This window comes from Daldinia caldariorum (genome assembly GCF_022478825.1).
Source record: "Daldinia caldariorum strain CBS 122874 unplaced genomic scaffold F4812scaffold_7, whole genome shotgun sequence".
Classification (NCBI taxonomy): domain Eukaryota; kingdom Fungi; phylum Ascomycota; class Sordariomycetes; order Xylariales; family Hypoxylaceae; genus Daldinia; species Daldinia caldariorum.
In genome coordinates this window covers 199541-219167 of record NW_025953043.1, presented here as the reverse complement: position 1 = coordinate 219167, position 19627 = coordinate 199541, and the positions used below count along the sequence as shown (strand labels likewise).

At 48.3% G+C, this 19627-nt stretch overlaps 7 protein-coding genes across 7 annotated transcripts; 3 read left to right on the top strand and 4 right to left on the bottom strand.

Annotated features, from left to right (window-relative positions):
- Positions 1-329: 329 nt before the first annotated feature.
- On the top strand, positions 330-4028 carry F4812DRAFT_470833 (Piwi-domain-containing protein; the record flags this gene model as incomplete). Its single annotated transcript, XM_047939026.1, has 8 exons — positions 330-554; positions 628-753; positions 803-930; positions 984-1198; positions 1254-1402; positions 1461-1590; positions 1642-2066; positions 2131-4028. The coding sequence occupies 8 exons, from the start codon at positions 330-332 to the stop codon at positions 3715-3717; spliced, it is 2985 nt and encodes a 994-aa protein (XP_047790524.1). The 3' UTR covers positions 3718-4028.
- Positions 4029-4611: 583 nt separating this feature from the next.
- F4812DRAFT_425930 (uncharacterized protein) lies at positions 4612-5931 on the bottom strand. Its single transcript, XM_047933969.1, has 3 exons — positions 5639-5931; positions 4891-5451; positions 4612-4832 (listed from the first exon to the last, which is right to left on the bottom strand). The coding sequence occupies exons 1-3, from the start codon at positions 5802-5804 to the stop codon at positions 4702-4704; spliced, it is 858 nt and encodes a 285-aa protein (XP_047790523.1). The 5' UTR covers positions 5805-5931; the 3' UTR covers positions 4612-4701.
- A 49-nt stretch (positions 5932-5980) lies between these two features.
- Positions 5981-7815, bottom strand: F4812DRAFT_425929 (FAD/NAD(P)-binding domain-containing protein). The gene is made up of 3 exons (XM_047933968.1): positions 7647-7815; positions 6713-7577; positions 5981-6636 (listed from the first exon to the last, which is right to left on the bottom strand). The coding sequence occupies exons 1-3, from the start codon at positions 7675-7677 to the stop codon at positions 6318-6320; spliced, it is 1215 nt and encodes a 404-aa protein (XP_047790522.1). The 5' UTR covers positions 7678-7815; the 3' UTR covers positions 5981-6317.
- Positions 7816-7894: 79 nt separating this feature from the next.
- F4812DRAFT_358665 (acetyl-CoA synthetase-like protein) lies at positions 7895-13428 on the top strand. Its single transcript, XM_047931812.1, has 2 exons — positions 7895-10787; positions 10837-13428. The coding sequence occupies exons 1-2, from the start codon at positions 8118-8120 to the stop codon at positions 13279-13281; spliced, it is 5115 nt and encodes a 1704-aa protein (XP_047790521.1). The 5' UTR covers positions 7895-8117; the 3' UTR covers positions 13282-13428.
- A 67-nt stretch (positions 13429-13495) lies between these two features.
- F4812DRAFT_425925 (cytochrome P450) lies at positions 13496-15581 on the bottom strand. Its single transcript, XM_047933967.1, has 4 exons — positions 15109-15581; positions 14825-15041; positions 14693-14767; positions 13496-14617 (listed from the first exon to the last, which is right to left on the bottom strand). The coding sequence occupies exons 1-4, from the start codon at positions 15310-15312 to the stop codon at positions 13575-13577; spliced, it is 1539 nt and encodes a 512-aa protein (XP_047790520.1). The 5' UTR covers positions 15313-15581; the 3' UTR covers positions 13496-13574.
- Positions 15582-15701: 120 nt separating this feature from the next.
- F4812DRAFT_425924 (uncharacterized protein) lies at positions 15702-16519 on the top strand. Its single transcript, XM_047933966.1, has one exon. It carries the CDS (start codon positions 15977-15979, stop codon positions 16328-16330), a length of 354 nt encoding a protein of 117 aa, XP_047790519.1. The 5' UTR covers positions 15702-15976; the 3' UTR covers positions 16331-16519.
- Positions 16520-16594: 75 nt separating this feature from the next.
- Positions 16595-18545, bottom strand: F4812DRAFT_425917 (uncharacterized protein). The gene is made up of 4 exons (XM_047933965.1): positions 17951-18545; positions 17815-17885; positions 17367-17746; positions 16595-17301 (listed from the first exon to the last, which is right to left on the bottom strand). Exons 1-4 carry the CDS (start codon positions 18222-18224, stop codon positions 16812-16814), a joined length of 1215 nt encoding a protein of 404 aa, XP_047790518.1. The 5' UTR covers positions 18225-18545; the 3' UTR covers positions 16595-16811.
- Between the last annotated feature and the right edge of the window lie 1082 nt (positions 18546-19627).

The window sequence follows — 19627 nt, the reverse complement described above, 5'->3', positions numbered from 1 at the left end:
GCGGCATGGGCCTATTGACACTAACAAATGATTTATAGGGTTACTTACGATATCCTTTTGATTTCTAAGATCCTTGGTATGTATTTTCATTTCACTGTTATTTCCTATACACCGCCTTCTCCCAAATTATCTTCTCAGTCGCTTTTGGCACAACACCGTTGAACATATTGAAACCTATATTTCCCTTGCCCTACCACCTATTCTATCTCCTAGAAGTTAGCAATAGGTTGGATGCTCTTGCTTTGAAGTCGATACAGTTTGAAAATTGATACACCTTTCAGCTCCGATATCAATTACTAACTAGATTCTCAGTCATTTGAACAGCCGATATGTCTGGCCGCCCTTCAGGATCTGGTCGAAGCTCGGCCACCCCGGCGGGCTCTCGACCTGGATCTCGTGCCGACTCCCAGGTTGGATCACCTGCACGAATTCCCAGCAAGCAAACTGGATTTGCCAAGGGCACAGGAGTCGACCCTGCCCGCGATAGACCGCAGTTGACACCCGCTCAGCTTCTTGGCAGGCGAGTTGACTTGCCAGCTGATGCATACAAGGTGGTAAGTCTCTTTTACTGTTTTAGGTTTTCTGTACCCCACTAGATCGTCTGTATTTGTACTTACAACTCTCTAGGATGGCACCAAGGCAACTCGATTTGCAGCTCGTCCCGGTTTCAATACCGACGGAAAAGGTATCAAGGTTCAACTGAACCTGTTCCCCGTCACAAGCTGGAAAGATAAGGAGATCTACCAGTATGACGTAAGTATATTGCTCTCTACTCCTTGTTTAGTACTCCTAACTTTAATAGATCATCGTGTCCCCAAACCCAAGGGACTCCAATGCTTTAGTCAAGAAGGTCTGGAACACGAAGACTGTGACAGAGGAATTGGCAAAGAAGGGCGGAATGTGGCTTTATGATGGCTCCAAGCTCGCCTGGTAAGTACCATAACTATTTTACCACCGAGACATCTTGACTTACACATATATAGGTCTTCTGAGAAAATTGACCGCAATGAAGCACGCTTCACTGTTGATCTTGACTCTCTAAAAGAGAAGGCCGAGCACGAGGACATCGCCAAGAAGGTTGGTAAAACGAGTGTTTATAGCTTGACAATTAGGCAAACAACAACCATCCACCTATCGTATCTAAGGACGTATCTCGAGGGAAAGATTTCCTGGGATACACATGTTCTAGAATGCATGAGTATGTGCTTTCTACCAGTCGACATATCTAGTGATTTACGCTAATACATTTATAGACTTTTTCGACCACTGTCTCCGCCAGTTTCCTTCGGAACAGTGGGTCACTATTAAGCGAAACTTCTACGACCCTATGTTTCCAGTTGGGGGTCTTTCAGGCGACCTGGTGGTAAACCAGGGCATCTACTGTGCACCTCGCCTCAGCGAGGTAAGGATTGCCCATTTTATACCCTCCTTCTGTATATGCTAATGGAGTTGTGATTTAGTCGATCAACAGGGGTGGAACTGGACTTGCTATCAACGTTGACAGATGCCAGACGGCTTTCTGGCCCGTTGACAGTATCGACCAGTTGGCTATTCGCCTACTGAATGGACACAAGGATGATTGGTCAACCTGTAAGTTCTATGGCTCATATATGCAACACTATATTAACAGGTTTACTCTAGGGGATGAACACAAGATGGCGTACAATTTAAGACCCAAGGAGGAGGTTGACAAGAAGACCGGTTTGGTCAAAATTGTCCCTTCTGAGGCATTTTCTTTCCTCCGACGACTTGCAAAACTCAAGTTTACTGTGAATCACCGAGGAAAGATTGGAAGGCCCAAGATCTACACAATCAAGAATATTACGTTCGATCCAAAATTTGGCACCGATGGTGCCAATTCCCATAGGATGACCTTCACGAAGGTGGGAGAGAATGGAGAGACGAAGACAGTAACTGTCTATGATCACTATATGGATCGCTGGGGTATCCGACTCCGATGGTCGAAGCTTCCTCTCATCGAGTCTACGAATGGCAACTTATTCCCATGGGAATTGTGCAATTCCGTTAAAGATCAGCGCTACACGTTCAAGCTGAATCCACAGCAGGTTTGTTTCCTAGAATAATCTCCTAGCACGCTATCCATTGCTCACCAACTAACTAATGTGATAGACGAGTGACATGATCAAGGCAGCCGCCACCCGCCCAACAAAGCGCCGCGAGGACATATTCGAGGGAATCACGCACTTGAAGTGGTCTGAAGATCCTTATTTGAAGGCCTTTGGGATTCAAATAAGCCCCGCAATGGCCGTCACAGATGCTCGGCTCCTTCCAAATCCCGAGGTTGCTTTTGCCAACCAAAAAATCAACCCGGGTGTAAGTGGTCGGTGGGATCTGCGTGGGAAAAAGTTCCTCGAGCCGAATCGTGTGCACCTCCAGTCCTGGGCTGTAGTGTGCTGCGGGGAGAAGACAATCAGGCCAGAGGAAGTGGAGAATTTCGCCAGGCTATTCTCCCAGACGTACCGAGGCCACGGGGGCATTATCGTAAGGCCTGCAAAATGCATGACCATCGGGTTTGGAGATGGAGATTACTCCAAGATCTGTGAGCAGGCGTACAATGACCTGCAGAGAGCCAACCCAGGTGTTGAGCCTCAAATGATATTCTTCATCCTCCCGACCAAGAACCAGCTCGTTTACGAGCGTGTGAAGAAGAATATGGATTGTCGATACAATCTCGTCTCTCAGTGCGTTCAAGCCGGACATGCAAGGAAAGCTCAAGGACAGTACTTGAGCAACGTTGCGATGAAAGTAAACAGCAAACTTGGCGGAGTCACATGCAAAGTTCCGAACGTATCCAAGCCCGCTAATCCACCTTTTTGGACCAAGCCTACGATGATGATTGGTGTTGATGTCTCACACGCTGCGCCGGGCAGCAGTCAACCATCTATGGCGGCATTGACCATGTCGATGGACAAGCATGCTACGAGATTCGCTGCAGCTTGCCAGACAAACGGTTGGCGGACTGAAACCATTGTCCCAGAGGTAATGGAAGAGATGATCATTAAGCTTGCAAAGAACTGGGTTCGAATGAATAATACCTCACCTCAACACATTTACTATCTCCGAGATGGTGTGTCTGAAGGTCAATTCCAAGATATACTCACGAAAGAGGTGGATGTCATGCGACGAGTATTCCAGAATCTAAACTACGGAACACCTCGATTCACCGTCATTATCGCTACAAAGCGCCATCATGTTCGCTTTTTCCCAAAGCCTAACGATAAAATAACTGGTGATCGTAATGGCAATCCACTTCCGGGTACGTTGGTGGAGAAAGATGTAACGCATCCGCAACATTTCGACTTCTACCTTTGTTCGCATGTAGCCATCCAAGGAACTGCGCGCCCTGTTCACTATCAGGTCATTCTCGACGAGGCCGGCGTCAAACCAAACGAGCTCATGAGAATGATATACCAGCAGTGCTACCAGTACTGCCGCTCAACCACGCCGGTATCGCTGCATCCTGCAGTTTACTATGCGCATCTAGCGTCCAACCGTGCTAGATCTCACGAAGCCGTACCAGCGGACAAGATGGTTATGGCTTATGGAAAGTCGGGCTTCCCATATGCCAAGAGCGACGCAGAAATCTACGACGACCAGAAAGCCGAGGTCGCACCGCCTAAGTTGTTGACGATGGCTAATACTCGATGGAAAATCGATAGAATTACTTTCATGAATACCACAATGTGGTATGTCTGAGGTTCATCAAGAAGCCTAGCCGCTTAGGATGAGAGCTCCAAGGTTTCTTTCCAGGAGACGTTGTTCATTGGTGCGTAGGCATACCTTTCAGTACAGACGCGAATTTCTCCCCTGTACTTTTCTTTACTTGCGTTGCCTTTACGTCTTCCAGTGCGATGGATTATTTGCTCGGCAAGTCAGACGAGGGCACCGTTTCTTCAACCCTCGAGACTACGCAGTACAGTTTTCTGAGGAGGAATAATAGGTCTCGGATTATGGTTGAGACTGAATGGAATCGTAGCTAGATAATTCTTCTTAAATTTTACTAGGACTAATGCGATTCTTTCTCCCTTTTAACAGGCGAATTCTTAATAATTACCTCTTAACCTAACGTAGCTTATATTGACCTTGTTTTTATATATTCATATTGCTCGGTCGCGGAAGCATATAAGCTTTACCTTAGGCATTCAAATCAAATCCCAAAAATAAGCACACCTATGACGAACTAACAAATGGGAAATTGCAAAGCAATTGATAGCGTAAGATCTAAGCTGATTGGAAGACTCGTTACCTATCAGTCTTCCTCATACACCAAAATCATAAGCACCTAAAACCTTCCAGTGGAATATTCATTAGGCCTTGGAGGCCGCAACTGTTAGTTATCGTAGAATTCTACTAGGTATTTTAATTATTATAATTTCCAGTTCCACTGTTTCCGCTAAAGGACTCGAAAACAAATTGACCAATCATAGCCGACTCTATTTCCCTAATTGGCATTGCTGTCGGTGGTCTGAGCCAATCAAAGTTAATGATCTTTAGGCTGGTGTATTACAAGCTCATTGATTGGATTGGACCACGGGTAGACTGAGCTGATCCGTTTGAAAGCTCTGAAGCTTCGACTGTGGAAATTAACAGACATCTAAGTTAAAGGGGTCGAACATCCATAATGTACTTAATAAGTGCCTTGATACATTATTGCTAGCGACTGCTAATTATGCGTAGTGTCTACTCTGGCTTTCGCCCCCAAACTACCTTGAGGGGAAAGACTGCCCCCTTTTCATTAAGTTCCTTCTCCAAATCCGCCCTCAAGGTCTCATACCTCTCGGCTGGTAGAGGTTGCTTCTCTGGTGGGAACGCTGCGATAAGATATTAGTAAAAAATACGCCTTACGCCGAAATTCGGACGTTTACTTACTCTTTGCAAACTTCGACAATCCTTCGACAGCAATCCCGCAGCCCCGAACACCGTCTTCGCACAAGCTGTCGTCTTTATTCGTCCGGCCCATATTCAGCACTACGTCCTCCTCGCCGATATCCGTGCATCCCACACCCTCCAACAAACCTCTCAAAGTCCCGCCGAGCTCCCACTCGGCGCCTACGTGCTCCGCGACGCTTTTCATTAGCCGGAGCAGATCGGAGTACGCGGGCGTGCGCTCGTCGTTGACGATCTCGGGCGGAAAGACCATGGTCGCCTCGCAGAGCTGGATCCAGCCGCCGGGCTTAAGGAGGGAGTAGAGGTGGGAGACGGAGGCGGCGCCGGCCCCGCCGGCGCCGAGGAGGGTCAGGCGCTGGTGAACGAGCGAGTATTGGCCGCGCTCGGATTCGGGCCACGGCTGCTTGATGTCGTGGACCGCGAAGGACACATTTGGCGGAGGTGAGGGGGGAAAGGGGGCGGGGTTGAGGTCCGTGCCGACGAACTCGTGCGCACCGACGGGTAGAGAAGGAAGAGAAAATGCTAAGTCGAGGAGCCACGTTCCTAATTGAAGAGAAAATGGTGGGTTAGAAAGTCTTTCTCTTCTCTTTTTTCATTCATTCTTTCTTTTTTTCATTCTTTTTTTTTTCATTTAAAAAAGCTAAATAGGAGTAGAACACAATTACGATGTCTAATATTAGGTACACATATTAGGTGCACAATAACTGCTGTAATAATAGGTAGGACTTACCGTCTGCAGTGCCACTATCAAGGACTTTGACTGGCTTGGTGAAATCGACGGGCGCGCGAACGAGTTTACCACCCATGGCATCTTTCGCTATGAAATGGTTACCAGCCAAACGCCTGCGCTCCCCCTGACTTTCCATCCAATATTCGCTCTTTTGCTTGTCGGCCATTTTGCAAGGGTGACAAAATGATGTTATGTGAAATGGGGCAAATCTGGTGATATGATTACCATGAATATCAGGGACTTAAAATTCGGAAAAATAAGCTGTAAAAGAATTCTCACTGTCATAGTTATGGTAAGAAGCTACCTGGTATGCTAGGTACGAACGTAAAAAGTAATAGTATTGTTATGTCCGCTATCCCGGTTGATCGGAGTTACCGATCGGTAGCTTTCAAAGTCTCGGCTCGGCCTCATCCATCGGCCAGTTACTTTAGTTAAGGGATCCCCACCATAACTAATCAGCTGAGCCATATATAAAACGATCTCCTGTATACTACCAGCCTAGATCTTACTTCTTCCTAATCAACCGTTATATTACGTCTAAGATCCCCTCTCACTTTACGTGACAGGTTCACAATGGAGAAAAAGAGGAAAATACATCGATCCTTAAAAACACGTGGGAATATTTGTTTCATTTAAGCTCCAAATATTGTGGTAAGTACAAGGCAAATTGCTATATAAATCAATTAGATTTTATTTCGTTTGATTTGGACTTTTGCTCTTCTTCTCGTCTCTTCGCAAAGTGCTCCACCATAGCAACGCCGCCGCGTTCGTGGAAGAATAAATTTTGATACATCACCGTAGCTTCTGCGTTCTTCTTTGCTCGCGCCCACATGTCCACCTCGAACTTGGCCAGGCGCTCGGTTAATGTTGGCGAATCCTGCCCGGAGTCCTCGCCAATTATGGCATGTGCAAGTTCTAACGAGTCCTTCATGGCTACGTTGACGCCGACTCCGGCGAAAGGGTTCATTAGATGCGCCGCATCCCCAATAAGTGTGATGCTAGAGAAAAATAGGTTAGTTGATGCTAAGTTACCTTCTAGATATGTAATAGGGGACGGAGAAATAGCCTTCCTACCGTGGGTTATGTGGCCACTGAAAACCGACAGGAAGCATGTAGAGCAACCGTCCCACCGTGTCCGGATCGCTGTCTAATACTAGCGACTTCTGCAGGTTAGAATATTCTGGGAAAAGCGTGTCTACAACTTGTCTCCGCGCATCTGGATGGACGGGGTCGATCCCAGATGCCGAGAACCAGTCTACTGGCACACGGGCGAAGGCGTAAAGCTGAATGGTGCCGTCACCGTTTCGTTGGCACATGAGCCCCTTGTTCGACCCCAAATTAAGGCACATTCCTTGTCCCACGTGCGTAGATAACTCGGGGTGCTTGGCGTCTACGTCTAAGATGCGACAGTCTAGACCTGCGATGCCAGAGTAGAAAGGCTCCGTATCGCTGATGCTTGGTCGGACTTTGGACCAGGCGCCGTCAGCACCAACGACCAAGTCAAAGTCAGCCACCTCGCGGCCATCGGCGAAGACCAAGGTCAGCTTAGAGTCTTCTTGGGTGTTTATCTTGAGAAGCTTGGAGTTGAAATACACAGTCCCAGGCTCAAGCGAGTCCAGGATCAGGTCTCGTAGCTGCGCGCGATCGATCTCTGGACGATCGGCGAACTCTCCGGGACGACCGGGTTCGCCTCTGCTCTCGTCCATGAGAACCGTACCATCAGGTGAAAATATTCGCAAAGTCTCACCCTCCGGCCTTGCCAATTTTTTGAACTCTTCAAGCAGGCCGGCCTCTTTCAAGGCGAGCTGCCCGGAGTCCGCGTGGAGGTCTAAGCAGCCCCCGCGGTGCTTCACGTGCCGGTCAACATCTTTTTCGAAGACGCTGCACCTTATAGATGCACGCTGAAGTAGCTTTGCCAACGTGAGGCCGGCCGGGCCGCCTGTTTCCTTGCGTTAGAAATGCGGTTGCTGAATATGAGTGCTGAATGCGACAATTCCAAACCACCTACCTCCGATAATTGCAACATTCGGGGTTGCCATTACGTTGTCTAAGTTGGACAAGCTATACTCTGAGTCTGGTTCGAGACTTACACTCGTGTCAGCGAAGTAGGTCTATCCAAAAAGGTAGCATCGTTTAATAAACTGCTGAGCCTCTTAACCTGTCCAGGTAAATAACTACCTAGGTACCTCCTAATAAATCGATCGGTCGCCGATGTCCTAGCCAAGTCGGCGGGATTTAGCAAGACCCATAGCCCCCCCGACCTTCTATAAATGGAAAATCGCTAACATACCTAGCTAGTTCATGTGCATGGGTAATATACTATCTAAAGAAGTACTATGTACTATACTATGTAATGTACCATTAATAGAGCATCTGGTCGTGATACTCTCATCGAAATAGGTATACTTAGTAGCTATTCAGCTCATCAAAGGTTTCTTACCTACGAATATGTATGTAAGATTGTAAGATAAGGGACGTAATGGAAAGTATGGCGAGAGAAATGTTACCGCCGAGTGGCCTGGAAGTCCGGAAGGCAGAGATATTGGATATAAGCGACAGCGAGCTTAATGCCGATAAACTTAACGACCGAAACGAATTGACCTTGATCATCGTCCGTGCGATCTCAACCGTGCTCGGCGTGAGTGTGGATGAGATCCACTCCACCGCAGATACCACAACATTTATTAAACTTGGAGGTAACTCGCTATCCGCCATTCTCATCTGTGCAGAATGCCAAAGAAAAGGAATTTTAATACCAGCTGGTGTGTTCTTGCGGATATCAACCGTGAATGAGGTCATAACGACAGCTGCAGGCTTGGCTGAGCGTATACCAACGCCTATTCCGACTATCATAGTAACGGAAGATACCAGCGACAATACCGAAGGTGATATCAGCAGCGATGACGCTTCATCTATACATACCACGATCACGACACCGGACCCAGAAACTGAAGACTCATCCCAGCTAAGACATGGAAAGAATATCGTCACGGTGGAAAGTCTCCTAAGCAAAATTGACCCGGACGAATGGACGGAGCCGCAGTTACTCCTACTTCGCGAAACCTCCCAGAATCAGAAGTTGAACATATTGACCATACACGAATCTTACGCGGGTGACTGGGATGCCCAAGTCCTTTGGGACGCGTGGGCGAGTACGATTCTAGCGGAGCCGATATTTAAGGACCTTCTTCGTGACTTAGACGTCTTACCACAGCAATTTTTGCTCAGGAAGATCGTCCAAGTTGAGAGCGAAGATGGTTTTCGGAGAGAAATTCGGAGTGCGGTTAACGCAGTAGGTCCCATAACTAAACTTACAGTCGTACAATTCTCTACATCATCGGAATCAAACAGTACATCGAAAACTACTACCGTTATCTGGCGTGTACACCATGCGTTTATGGACGGGTATTCTGCTCGTATCCTGCGCGATAAAATCGCACGTACCTTGCGAGGAGGGGAATTCGGCATCACTGCGGGCCCGTCATTTAAGGAGACGGTACGATCGCTGCAAGCCTTGCGAGAAGAAAAAAGCGAGTCTACGAGACGCTTCTGGGATGGCAAACGGGAGAAATTCCCTGCTGCAATTGGAGAGCTGCGCCTAAGTCCTCAGAGAGTGGTGAAGGCTGCGGAAGTATCTCCACAGAAGTCTCTCACGATCGAATTCCCCAGCGAGCAATTAGCAGCGGCCGTAGCGCGGACGGGATATACCGCCACGGTATTCTTGGCTGCAGCATGGGCCCTGACTCTTGGAAAGCTCATGGATGCTGATCAGGTCTGCTTTGGAATGGTATTTTCGGGGCGCGACTTACCGATTCCTGGGGCATTCGACGTCGTCGGGCCCCTGATTAACATTTTGCCGCTGTTCCTACATGTGCCAGAGGAAGACGACGAGATTTCCGTAGAAGGATTCCTACGACGTATTCACGCCGATATTCTCGACCTTAACAATGTTCAGCATTCGGACAGTACGGAGGGATTTGATAGGAAGTTCCATTCCATCATGGCCACGCAATTCGAATGCGATGAGGAGAAATCACCAAGCCCAATACCGGTCGATCGAAAACGTCCTGACATGCGATCGGGAATTCCTCTCAACATCATTATCGAGGATGAATGCCGCTTACAGATGTTTTATTCGACCGCGCATTTCGCGGATGAAGACATGAATAATCTGCGGTCCGTATTCCAAAACAGTATGAACTGTCTTCTACAAAATGAAAATGAGAAACAATTAGTGTGGCGCATGAACGATGCGCTACTTCCGTATGAGATGGAGCAGACAATCAGAGCATGGAGTAATTGCGCCTCTCCCGAGACCTTGGACGAGTCTAAGGGGGACGACCTAGTGACGCTCTTCGAAAACGTCGTAGCGAGACAGCCTAACGAATTCGCAGTTATCCACGGGGAAGTCAAAGTGTCCTACGGCAAGCTAGATCAGGCGTCAGGTGTAATTGCGCGTAAATTAAGCTGGATTGAACCTAACGAAGCCGTCTGCGTGTATGCCGACCGATCGGTAAACTGGCTCGTCGCCATCTTTGGCGTGCTGAAGGCGGGCGGCGTGTACGCTCCCCTAGACCCCTCGGCACCAGTGTCCGTGCGGCGTGCGAATTTCATTCGGAGCGGGGCGCGCGCTGTGCTTGTTCCCTCGCGTGCTTCTTCTCAGCAGGTTGTTTCATCGCGGCAGGAAGAGGAAGAGGAGGATGCGACCCCCTTTCAATCTTTGGTATTGGCTGTTGATGAACTACTCGCGACAAATGACACCCAGGCACGCGATAGCTTCTCGGCATATTATCCAAGGAGGCGCATTGCCCGCCCGGACGATCTCGCCTACATCTGCTTCACTTCAGGCTCGACGGGGCAGCCTAAGGCCGTACAATGTACTCACAAAGGTCTGGTGGCCTTTCAGAAGGACCGAGCAGTTCGTCTAGGTGCTTCGAAAGGCGTCGTTATCGCGCAGATAATGTCCCCCGTCTTCGACGGTAGCATACACGAAATCTTCTCCGCATTGACCCACGGCGCCACGTTGCGGTTAGCGTCGCCCAACCATCAGGGAGACCCCTTTTCGCATTTGCGGGATAGCGATGCGGCCATTCTAACTCCCTCCATCGCCAAGGCACTTGATCCAAACCAGTATCCTCGGCTTAAGCATGTACGTAGATATTCCGTCGCTTAAAAAGTGAGAAACTGACGTTTTTCAGGTCTACCTTGTTGGCGAAGCTGTTCCTCAGTCCCTTTGCGAGTCTTGGGCTCGGGACCGCTCGTTGTATAATATGTACGGGCCAACAGAGGCAACTTGCGGCGCGACAATCAAGCAGCTGTTTCCGAATCAAGCTGTGTCTCTTGGTCGGCCGAACCCCTCGAGCAGGGTGTACATCCTTGATCATAATCTTCGCCTCCTTCCGCCCGGCGCGGTAGGCGAGTTGTACATCGCGGGTATACAAGTATCGCGTGGGTATATCAAGCTGCCAGAGCAGAACGCAAGTCGCTTCCTGGAAGACTCGGTAATGCCTGAGACGGGTCAGAAGATGTACAGAACTGGCGATTACGCTTATTGGAACAGCACGACTGGGGAGATCTGCATCCTTGGGCGCAAGGATAGGCAGATTAAACTAAACGGCTTCAGACTCGACCTTGACGACTTGGAAGCGCGAGTTGTAAAGGCCATTCCTGGATGCAGAGGTGCTGCTATCTTTCGACGCGACGACCACTTAGTAGCGGCATACCAAACTACATCGCGTGATGCAGTCAACGCAATAGACGTGAAGGCATACATCAGCAACGCTTTGCCACCATATGCTATGCCACGGAGGATCGTCGCATTTGACGAGTTCCCGCTTACCGCGGCGGGCAAGCTTGATTATAAGGCGATCGAAAAGTTTATCAACGCAAGTATTGCAGATACGAAGATAGTGCCCCAGCATCAAAAGAGGGCTATGAGCGCAACTGAGAAGAAGGTCGCGGATGTCGTTCGCGACTTGATGAGGCTTGATCCGAGCGTTTCTGTCGACCAGGACTCCAATCTCACGGAACTTGGCTGCCATTCCATCTTGCAGCTCCAATTGGCCAGTCGAATATCCTCACTGATTCAGCGACAATTTCCTGTACGAAAAGTCATTGAAAACCTTGTGGTATCACGTCTGGCATCTGCCATTGATGATTCGAGCGGAGAAGAGACTCAACTCGATGCAAATATATCAAGACAGCCGTTGAATCTTGTTTACGATAGTATGAAGACTCTCGGAGACCACGGGGTATCGCCCATCGAGCGTGACTGGTTTTTGAAGTATCAAAAAAACCTCGGGACATCGTCGTTCAACGTCTCCCATGTCTCCGAGTTTGATGCGTTCTTTGACCAGCACCAAGCCTTAGTGTCAGCTTGGAATACGGTCCTTGCAAGACATGAGATCTTGCGCTGCAGGTTTCGATTATCTGAAAATGGGAGTGTGGAGAGGTCCTATGCAGTTGAGCCTCCTAAAGTTCTATACACGGAGGATTTCGACGTCCGCGCCGAGATCAACAAGGAGTTCTCGCTCGAGACAGAAAACCCAATCCGAGTATTAGTGTCGAAAGACCGTATGTTGGTTTGTGTGAGCCATATTATATGCGACTATACCACTTTGGACTGCCTTTTCGAGGAGCTTACTTCCATGTATCTTAATATTGATAAAGAAGAATCGCCGTTAGTCACTCAGAAACGTTATCAGGAAACGACATGTTGGAATCTCGAAGTCGATCAAGCTACCGTAGATTTCTGGAAGTCCTACCTGTCCGGCGTCGACTTTACAGGAATATCTCCTTACATGAGAGCGTCTCGGACCTCATACTACGGCGAATCGTTCTTATTTCGACTCTCGAAGAACGCGATGCCAAGCCTTCAGACCGTCTCGCGATCAATGCGCCTAACTCTACACCAGATCGCACTTGCGGTCGTGTCATTGGTGCTTCAGATCGATAGCCCTACAAAGCAAGACTTGGTACTCGGCAGTCCTTACCTTGGGAGACAAGAAGATGACATGCGCACTGTCGGATTATTCTTACAACCTATTCCGATTCGTATTCGGAGACAATCGGACCAACATGATGACGACGACTTTAAAGAAGCTCCTTTAACGACTTTCCTCCAGGCTGTGCAACAATCCTCGCGGTCCGCTCTCGGCCACGCCGTCGAGTGGAGCTCTCTAATGAAGATCCTTTCGTCCTCGGACGACGAAAACTTGCGTGCAGCCGCGGCCACCGCGATTCCTAATAACCCGCTCTTCGACGCCATGGTCACGTTCCACGAGCCTAGCACCACCGGGAAGTCTTCGTCGTCTGCTATTCCGGGGATCCAACCGCTTGTCAATTGGGCAAACGGCGCCAAGTTCGGTATCATGTTCGAGTTTTCGGCTATCAGCTCGTCGACAGTGACACTGCGCGTGGAGTACGACACGGCGAATTTCTCGTCGGATGAGGTGCGGCTTTTTGTTGCGCGAATCGATGCTGGGTTCAGGTATTTATGTGAGAATCCGACATCTGGTACTCTTGGGGAGTTGGAAGGGAAACTTTCGGGTGTTGGATTTGAGGGGTTTTCGGACGGAGATGGAAGCACCTCTACCGGTATCGAAGTGGTGGAATTCGGTACCCCTATCGCGGCTTTGGCATGAGGAACAGTCGGTGGGTGCTTAGTTGACGAAAATCTGATCGCCATGGCGTTTGGAGTTAAGGCTGTGCTCGCTTTATGGTAGGGATGCGATACCATTTTCGTAGTTTCCTATCACAAGTCTTTTTTTTGTCATGTTAATCTTTATCTCGAATAAGGTATTCTTACAGCATATTATTTGCTCGTAGTGGCATAACAGATTAAATGCAAAACTTTTAAGGTTTGTATAAATCTAACAACTTTATATTTTCAAACAGTTGGTATCTCGCCTACCTACCCATACCTAGAGGTGCTATCTCAAGCAGCCGTCCTCTGTCTTACCCAGATCATCTGCTCCATATCCGGACCCGTCTTCTCGTCCTTGACCCAATTCTTCGGCCTCTCTTTTTGTCCTTCTGGAAACTTGAACTCATAGTTGATTAGCAGCAAACATAATACGAGCTTGATCTGCGCGCTCGCATACCACCGTCCCGGACAAGCTTGTCGCCCCGCTCCGAACCAGGAGTCTCCCGCCGCCACGGAGCTGAACAGATTTGCAGTGTCAATCTCCGCGTTGGCCTTACCGGGTGGTGCATAGAACCGCAGCGGCCTGAATTCAAGAGGCGCCTCGTAGAGTGCGGGATCGCGCGACCGCGCATCAGATGCGGCGCAAATATGCGTGCCCGCCGGGATGGTAAACCCGTTGGACAGACGGATGGGGTTTAGAACAAGGCGTTGGAAAGAGACCACACCAGCAGAGTTGGTCCGACCGCTCTCCTTGAGGAAGCTCTCCATCTTGCGCAGCCTGAGCAGCGAAGTCTCCGTCCAGCCGTTGGCACCGATCTCCTCGATCGCTTCGGCACGCAGCTCCTCCATGAACTCCGGGTGAGCGCAGATATCGTAGAGGATGTGGATTGCGGTGATGGCGCTCGTGTGCATGGACGAAACGATAAGAAACAGAATCTTCAGGGCGATGGCGTCGGGTCGGGCGTCTTGACCCTCAGCGGCCTCGGAGAGCCAACGGACGAAATCTTTTGGTTGATCATCGAGTTTGTCACCCTTCTCCCCCCCACTACTTTGTTGCTGTCGAGCCTGAATCACGGGAGTCAGGAACTTCGTCACTTGAGCAATATCGGCGCGAAGCTTCCGACCACATTGCAGGGTGTACTGTGCTATGGGACGGAGCGTAGGCGAGATGCGTCTCATTGTCATGGAGAAGATGGCCACGGACGCGGTGAAGCCCATGATTGTCTCGAGCCATACCGGGTCTCGCGATATGGCGGGGTCATCAGTAACCCTGCGGGAAGTCATTTGGCCGATTGCGGCGAAGATGAGAGACGATGCTTTTATAGGAGTAAAATCTGGAGATAGGTTAATAATGTTAACTGCGGTAATGCTTTCACTGAGCACTGTTGAGGAGAATTAGTGAGATTTACCTTTTGAATTGCATTGGCTAAGAACATTTTTGAGAGCTAGCTCTGCCTCTTCTTTCATCTGCGGTAGCAAATGTCCTGTAGAGTTATTAGTATATCTCCTTTCTTCCTAATTGTGAAGTAGTAATGTAATACCTATGTTTTTGGTCAATTGATGCCTGACAATGTCCCGATGAATAGTTGTTCCTCGAACTGCATCGAGCTTGGTGTATTTCCCCATAAATCTATCCAGGAGTTCTTCTTTGAAACTAATCCGGTTGTCCGGAAGGTTCTTTAGCTCCTCGATAAACTTGTCTGGGACTACGAGGCGCTCGTTGTCGCATGTTTGGATGGTATATGGAGTGTCCTTGTACTGTAGCGATCGTCTAGTTAGCAAGGAATACTTGATAGTTGAACTTCGACAAGCGTCTGTAGCATACCTGTTCATAACCTTGCTCTAGTAACTGTTGTCCGCGCTTATAAAACTCGTCCTTAGCAGCCTGGAGCCGCAGACCAAATAGGCCCGGATCAATTCCAATGCGCGGTAACCCCTTAAACCGTCTTCTCGATGATATCCTCTCCTTCAACCATGCCGCCAACAAAGCACTCGCCAAGGCAACGACCACTAATGTAGCCGATAGCATGCTGGCGTCGTCTTAGGTATCTTATGTATTGTAATGCTATCGTAGAGAGTTGATAAATTTAATATTCAAGTATTACCTATTTGCCCCTCCAATATCATATTGCCTCAAGAAACAAACATCAAACATTATCACACTTGATCATCTCCATTGCTGTAAAATTTTACCAGTGAAAGGACTGGTTTGGTAATCAATTACATCCCTACATTCATAGGACGATTCACGCCTCATGCGAGTCGCTCACCACCCGCGCCGACATCCCGAGCAATCCTTCGTCTCATTCGGCGCTGTCGGCATCACCGCGATTTTTTAGCAATTAGCTAAGCTTTTAAGACATATTAATTAGATCTATAACCGGTAATCGGTGACCGAGGGGCATCGGCTAGCGCAATGAAGGAACAGGCACGTTAACGGCGATTAGGATCGATACCCCTACTAGTATCACAGGGTATACTCCTTCATACTTGCCCTCTTATTTGCGTCTCAATGATGCATTAATTAGCGCTTAGTATAGTTACAATATTATTCCGACCAATATCCTTTATAGCAACCCTCGCTACTCATAGACAATCCTTCCCTCTCGAGGATACCCAAATCACCTTATTCCATCATCCACTCAAAACAATACCAACCTAAAAAAGAAAAAGTTCCATCCATTACTACCACAATGGTCTTCCGCGTATACATGCTTGCCGTCAAGGCGCCCGGCATCACCCTCGAAGAATTCAAAGACCACTGGGACAATAAGCACCTCAACTTACTCAAGGAGGTTGCCGGCGACGCCTACCCGGACGTCCACATCCACCACTACCCTGAAAAAGTACAGGGCCCCGCAGAAATCAGCTACGACGGCATCGGATATCTTGAATTCAAGAACAGGGAGGGGTTCTTGAGGTTGAAGGAGATCGCGGAGAAGCCGGAGAACCAGGCTAGGTTGGATGCGGACGAGAGGACATTTTTGGACAAGACGAAGATTCACATGTATGTGGTGGATGACGAGGAAGGGAAACCTACTGTATAATGTCTTAGGAGTATGGTGAATATCAGAGAGCGAATACCAAGAAAATGAAGCGATCACTCTTTTTTTGTTCGTGAGCAGCGTAATAGTTTAGATATTCACATTCTGTCAGGAGTCTCACTTGAGACTCCTTGGAACAAAGGAGTTATGCTGTATATAATGTTGGCTTCAAAGCAACTGTAGTTAGAGTTCCTTGCGGAACAACGAAGTTGTTTTACCTACTGCATGCTCTGCGACGTGACACATTCCATGTAACACTCTGGGGACTTTTAAGTGGAAATAAAGTAGAATTTCGTAAAATGCAGTTACCGACGTAAAACATGACTGTGACAACTATTGCGTAGCTCTCTGACGTATATGTACAGGATATATGGTAGGTATTGTACAATAAAATGAAATCCCCGCTCCAAACCAGTTCGCCACTCCCAATTACCTAAACCTCCCAGTTTCCCCTTTATCAGTTTGCATCTAATCATCGTTGATGCTAATGATATTGATCCTGAAGACCCTGAGGCTGTCCACTAGGCTGGAACTGATTTGTGGCAGTGTATTGATGATGCATCGGCCACTGATTCTCAGCCAGTTTTGCCGTGGAGCCCATATTCTCCATAGGAATGTTACCCATAGGGTGTGCTGACTCGATGTCGACCGAGTACTCGACCTTGCGGGAGATGCTTCCGCTCTTCTCGCCCTTGTTTCCGCTGAGGCGCATCCAGGTCGGCCTCATACCCGAGACATCGGAGCCGCTGGCGGGTCGCCACGTTGAGAAGGAGATGAGCCTAAGAAAAGGAATCTTGAAGATTCGCTGCAAGGCCGCGGGCATAACGGGGAGACACGCGTTGATGATGCCCAGGTTGATCTCGAGGCCGGACCATAACGCGTCTTCGACGACTGTCATGGTGAAGTTCAGCTTGGCTTCCGGTGTGGAAAAGTGAACCACGTTGTATGTGCGCCACGCGGTAGCGAAGCAAACACTAATAGAAATCGTTAGTTTCATAGGTCATTAGATGCGAGTAGATAAGGTGGCCCTGTAACTTACAATATACCGAGTCCGAAGACTACAGTCAAAGCAATCTTCTTGCGCGAGTTCAACTGCAGCGTCCATAGCATAGGCATTGGGAGGACCAAGATGCACACGTCAAGGATGAGGTTGAAGATGGAACTGAGAAGGAACTTTAAGCTCAGGTTGCCGCAGTGCTGCAAGGCCGCAGGGCCGATCTCCCAGTTGTACTTTATGGGCCTGCAGATCGCGAAGAAGGTGATTGTGCAGCCGACCAGGTACGCGATCGCGCATCCCTCGAAGAAATAGACTACCATGCGAAACTTCTTCACGGAAAAGACCTGCGCGATGAAGTCGAGAATGGACAGTCGCACAAAGGTATTGGCCCATGCTTGCAGGAGCCAAGCTACGACAAAGGACTGGAAATAGAGTTAGTAGACGTTAAATGACGAAACATAGGTACATAGTGGTAGACAAAGAATTTTACCTTTTGTGTAAGTGTCCGCTGCGGGGGAGCTACTCGTACAAGCGGGAAACCAACACCGCCTTGTTCAACAACTATTGTCACCAGTTAGTCCATCGATCTCGAACAATAGGAAAGCAAAAGCGGATCTAATTCTTACCTAGCCAGCAGATAGCGAGATACCCAACAGAAAAGACGGCAGCAACGAGGACAGCGTAGTCCGTCAACCGGAACGGTATCTTCTTTATACGCTTCGCCCAAAGTCGAAGCCCGATACATAGCATCGCCAAAATAAAAAATATCGTGACGGGTGTTACCAGCAGTACGGCTCTAGGGGGCAAAGACTCTTTCGCCGGGTCGATGAATGGCCCCGTCGGAACTGATGGGACGGCCGGCGACGCACCGCCTGAGGCTGCACCTGCTGGGCTGCTCATCGTGTAGTTGAGCAATGGGGACAGATATGCGAGGGGGCGAACGGACCACCGACCAAACGAACGACTCTGATAGATTGGATATTTGGATGGGGAAGTATATCACAGTAATTGGACTAGAGGGGTTGGGAGTACTTGGATAGATATCCTCTGGTCCCCTCAGCTACTGTTAGCTGAAGCTTGCGCAGGCGTCAGCTTAGCCCGTAATCCTATCATGGCGTTAATGGAGAGTCTATCTACGGCTCGCTCTGCAATAATTGACGCCTATATCTTAGGTACCTGTCTAACCTAAAGCAACTATACATGGTACTAATCTGTTCACACATTCCTACGGACCTGGGGATGAAAGGTCTTTGTTACGGTACTTTGTAACCCTGCTTATACGTAACTAGTATATAGTTTCCTCGTGGCGCTTGTACTAACTAGGCCCTATTAATAGGATTTCCCGATTTAAAGTTGGTCTTGGTCTAGGTAATCGGTTTCGTCGGCGAGGCGAGGCTATACCTTTACCTACCTACCTACCTAATCCAGGTAGTATTATAGTATTGAGATATCGTGGCCTCGTAATATTGACCATTAGCGCAAGGGGTTTAAGTAGCATTTTTGCTTCCGTATTTCGCACACAACGTAGCATTACCAAAGCAAAATCCGATTGACGGAGGGATTGGGAGCAATTGATCCTTCGCCACGTTTTTATTTTATTTTCAACAACTTCCTATAGGGGTGCGATGAGGACATATGAATGTCCCGAATGATACACTTGCATTCTTAACGATTTCTGGGGTTTGTGGCACAATCAGATGTGTGTTACATTATGACGGACTGCTGTGTTTACGGCAAGGTACTTATGAGGTGGTAATACCACTCATGGTCAGATAGACTGTAATAGCACTTGTGCTATTAAGAAATACACTTTTGGCTCAGCGGTGTGTCTGTCAGTACTTTTGGAGGTGCTTCTTGTTTGAATGTGGTCCATGCATTGTATAATCGTCTCTCTCTCTTTCTCTTTTTTTTTTCTTTTACCTTTTTTATTATTTTATTATTGTGCTCGTCTTATTTATATTGCAGTTTACCTTATGCAATTACACAATCAACCTGAAGATCTTTTTGTAGAAAAACTATTTTATAGGTACCTGTTAATCGGTATCTTCGGACCTAGGATTCGGCTCTCAAAGTTCCTGCAATGTTCTTGTTTGCCGTTGTATTCTTATTAGTAACGTGGTATGGGCATGCTTGATCTTTAGTTCCTCCTTTTCGATCCTTATCGGACCACGTTCTGCACTAGGAAAAGATTGAAGCATTTGTATATCTTGTCGGAGTCTTAGTTAGGTAGGTGGAGCGGAAAGGGACCAGGGGAACAGACGAATTCCGGTTATAAAATGTCACCACGTGGTTTTCTACAAATG

Bases quoted from the DNA above. Each gene is read 5' to 3' on its own strand.
- F4812DRAFT_425924 (XM_047933966.1), top strand. From the start codon at position 15,977: ATGGTCTTCCGCGTATACATGCTTGCCGTCAAGGCGCCCGGCATCACC.
- F4812DRAFT_425917 (XM_047933965.1), bottom strand. From the start codon at position 18,224: ATGAGCAGCCCAGCAGGTGCAGCCTCAGGCGGTGCGTCGCCGGCCGTC. The intron at 17,886-17,950 runs GTAAGAATTAGA...TGGTGACAATAG, and splicing joins TCTCGCTATCTGCTGGCTAG to TTGTTGAACAAGGCGGTGTT. The intron at 17,747-17,814 runs GTAAAATTCTTT...CTCTATTTCCAG, and splicing joins AGCGGACACTTACACAAAAG to TCCTTTGTCGTAGCTTGGCT.
- F4812DRAFT_425930 (XM_047933969.1), bottom strand. From the start codon at position 5,804: ATGGCCGACAAGCAAAAGAGCGAATATTGGATGGAAAGTCAGGGGGAG. The intron at 5,452-5,638 runs GTAAGTCCTACC...CTCTTCAATTAG, and splicing joins TGATAGTGGCACTGCAGACG to GAACGTGGCTCCTCGACTTA. The intron at 4,833-4,890 runs GTAAGTAAACGT...ATCTTATCGCAG, and splicing joins ATTGTCGAAGTTTGCAAAGA to CGTTCCCACCAGAGAAGCAA.
- F4812DRAFT_425929 (XM_047933968.1), bottom strand. From the start codon at position 7,677: ATGGCAACCCCGAATGTTGCAATTATCGGAG. The intron at 7,578-7,646 runs GTAGGTGGTTTG...GCAAGGAAACAG, and splicing joins GAATGTTGCAATTATCGGAG to GCGGCCCGGCCGGCCTCACG. The intron at 6,637-6,712 runs GTAGGAAGGCTA...ATTTTTCTCTAG, and splicing joins CAGTGGCCACATAACCCACG to CATCACACTTATTGGGGATG.
- F4812DRAFT_425925 (XM_047933967.1), bottom strand. From the start codon at position 15,312: ATGCTATCGGCTACATTAGTGGTCGTTGCCTTGGCGAGTGCTTTGTTG. The intron at 14,768-14,824 runs GTATTACATTAC...ATAACTCTACAG, and splicing joins TCAATTGACCAAAAACATAG to GACATTTGCTACCGCAGATG. The intron at 14,618-14,692 runs GTAAATCTCACT...ACCTATCTCCAG, and splicing joins TAGCCAATGCAATTCAAAAG to ATTTTACTCCTATAAAAGCA.
- F4812DRAFT_358665 (XM_047931812.1), top strand. From the start codon at position 8,118: ATGGAAAGTATGGCGAGAGAAATGTTACCGCCGAGTGGCCTGGAAGTC. The intron at 10,788-10,836 runs GTACGTAGATAT...GACGTTTTTCAG, and splicing joins AGTATCCTCGGCTTAAGCAT to GTCTACCTTGTTGGCGAAGC.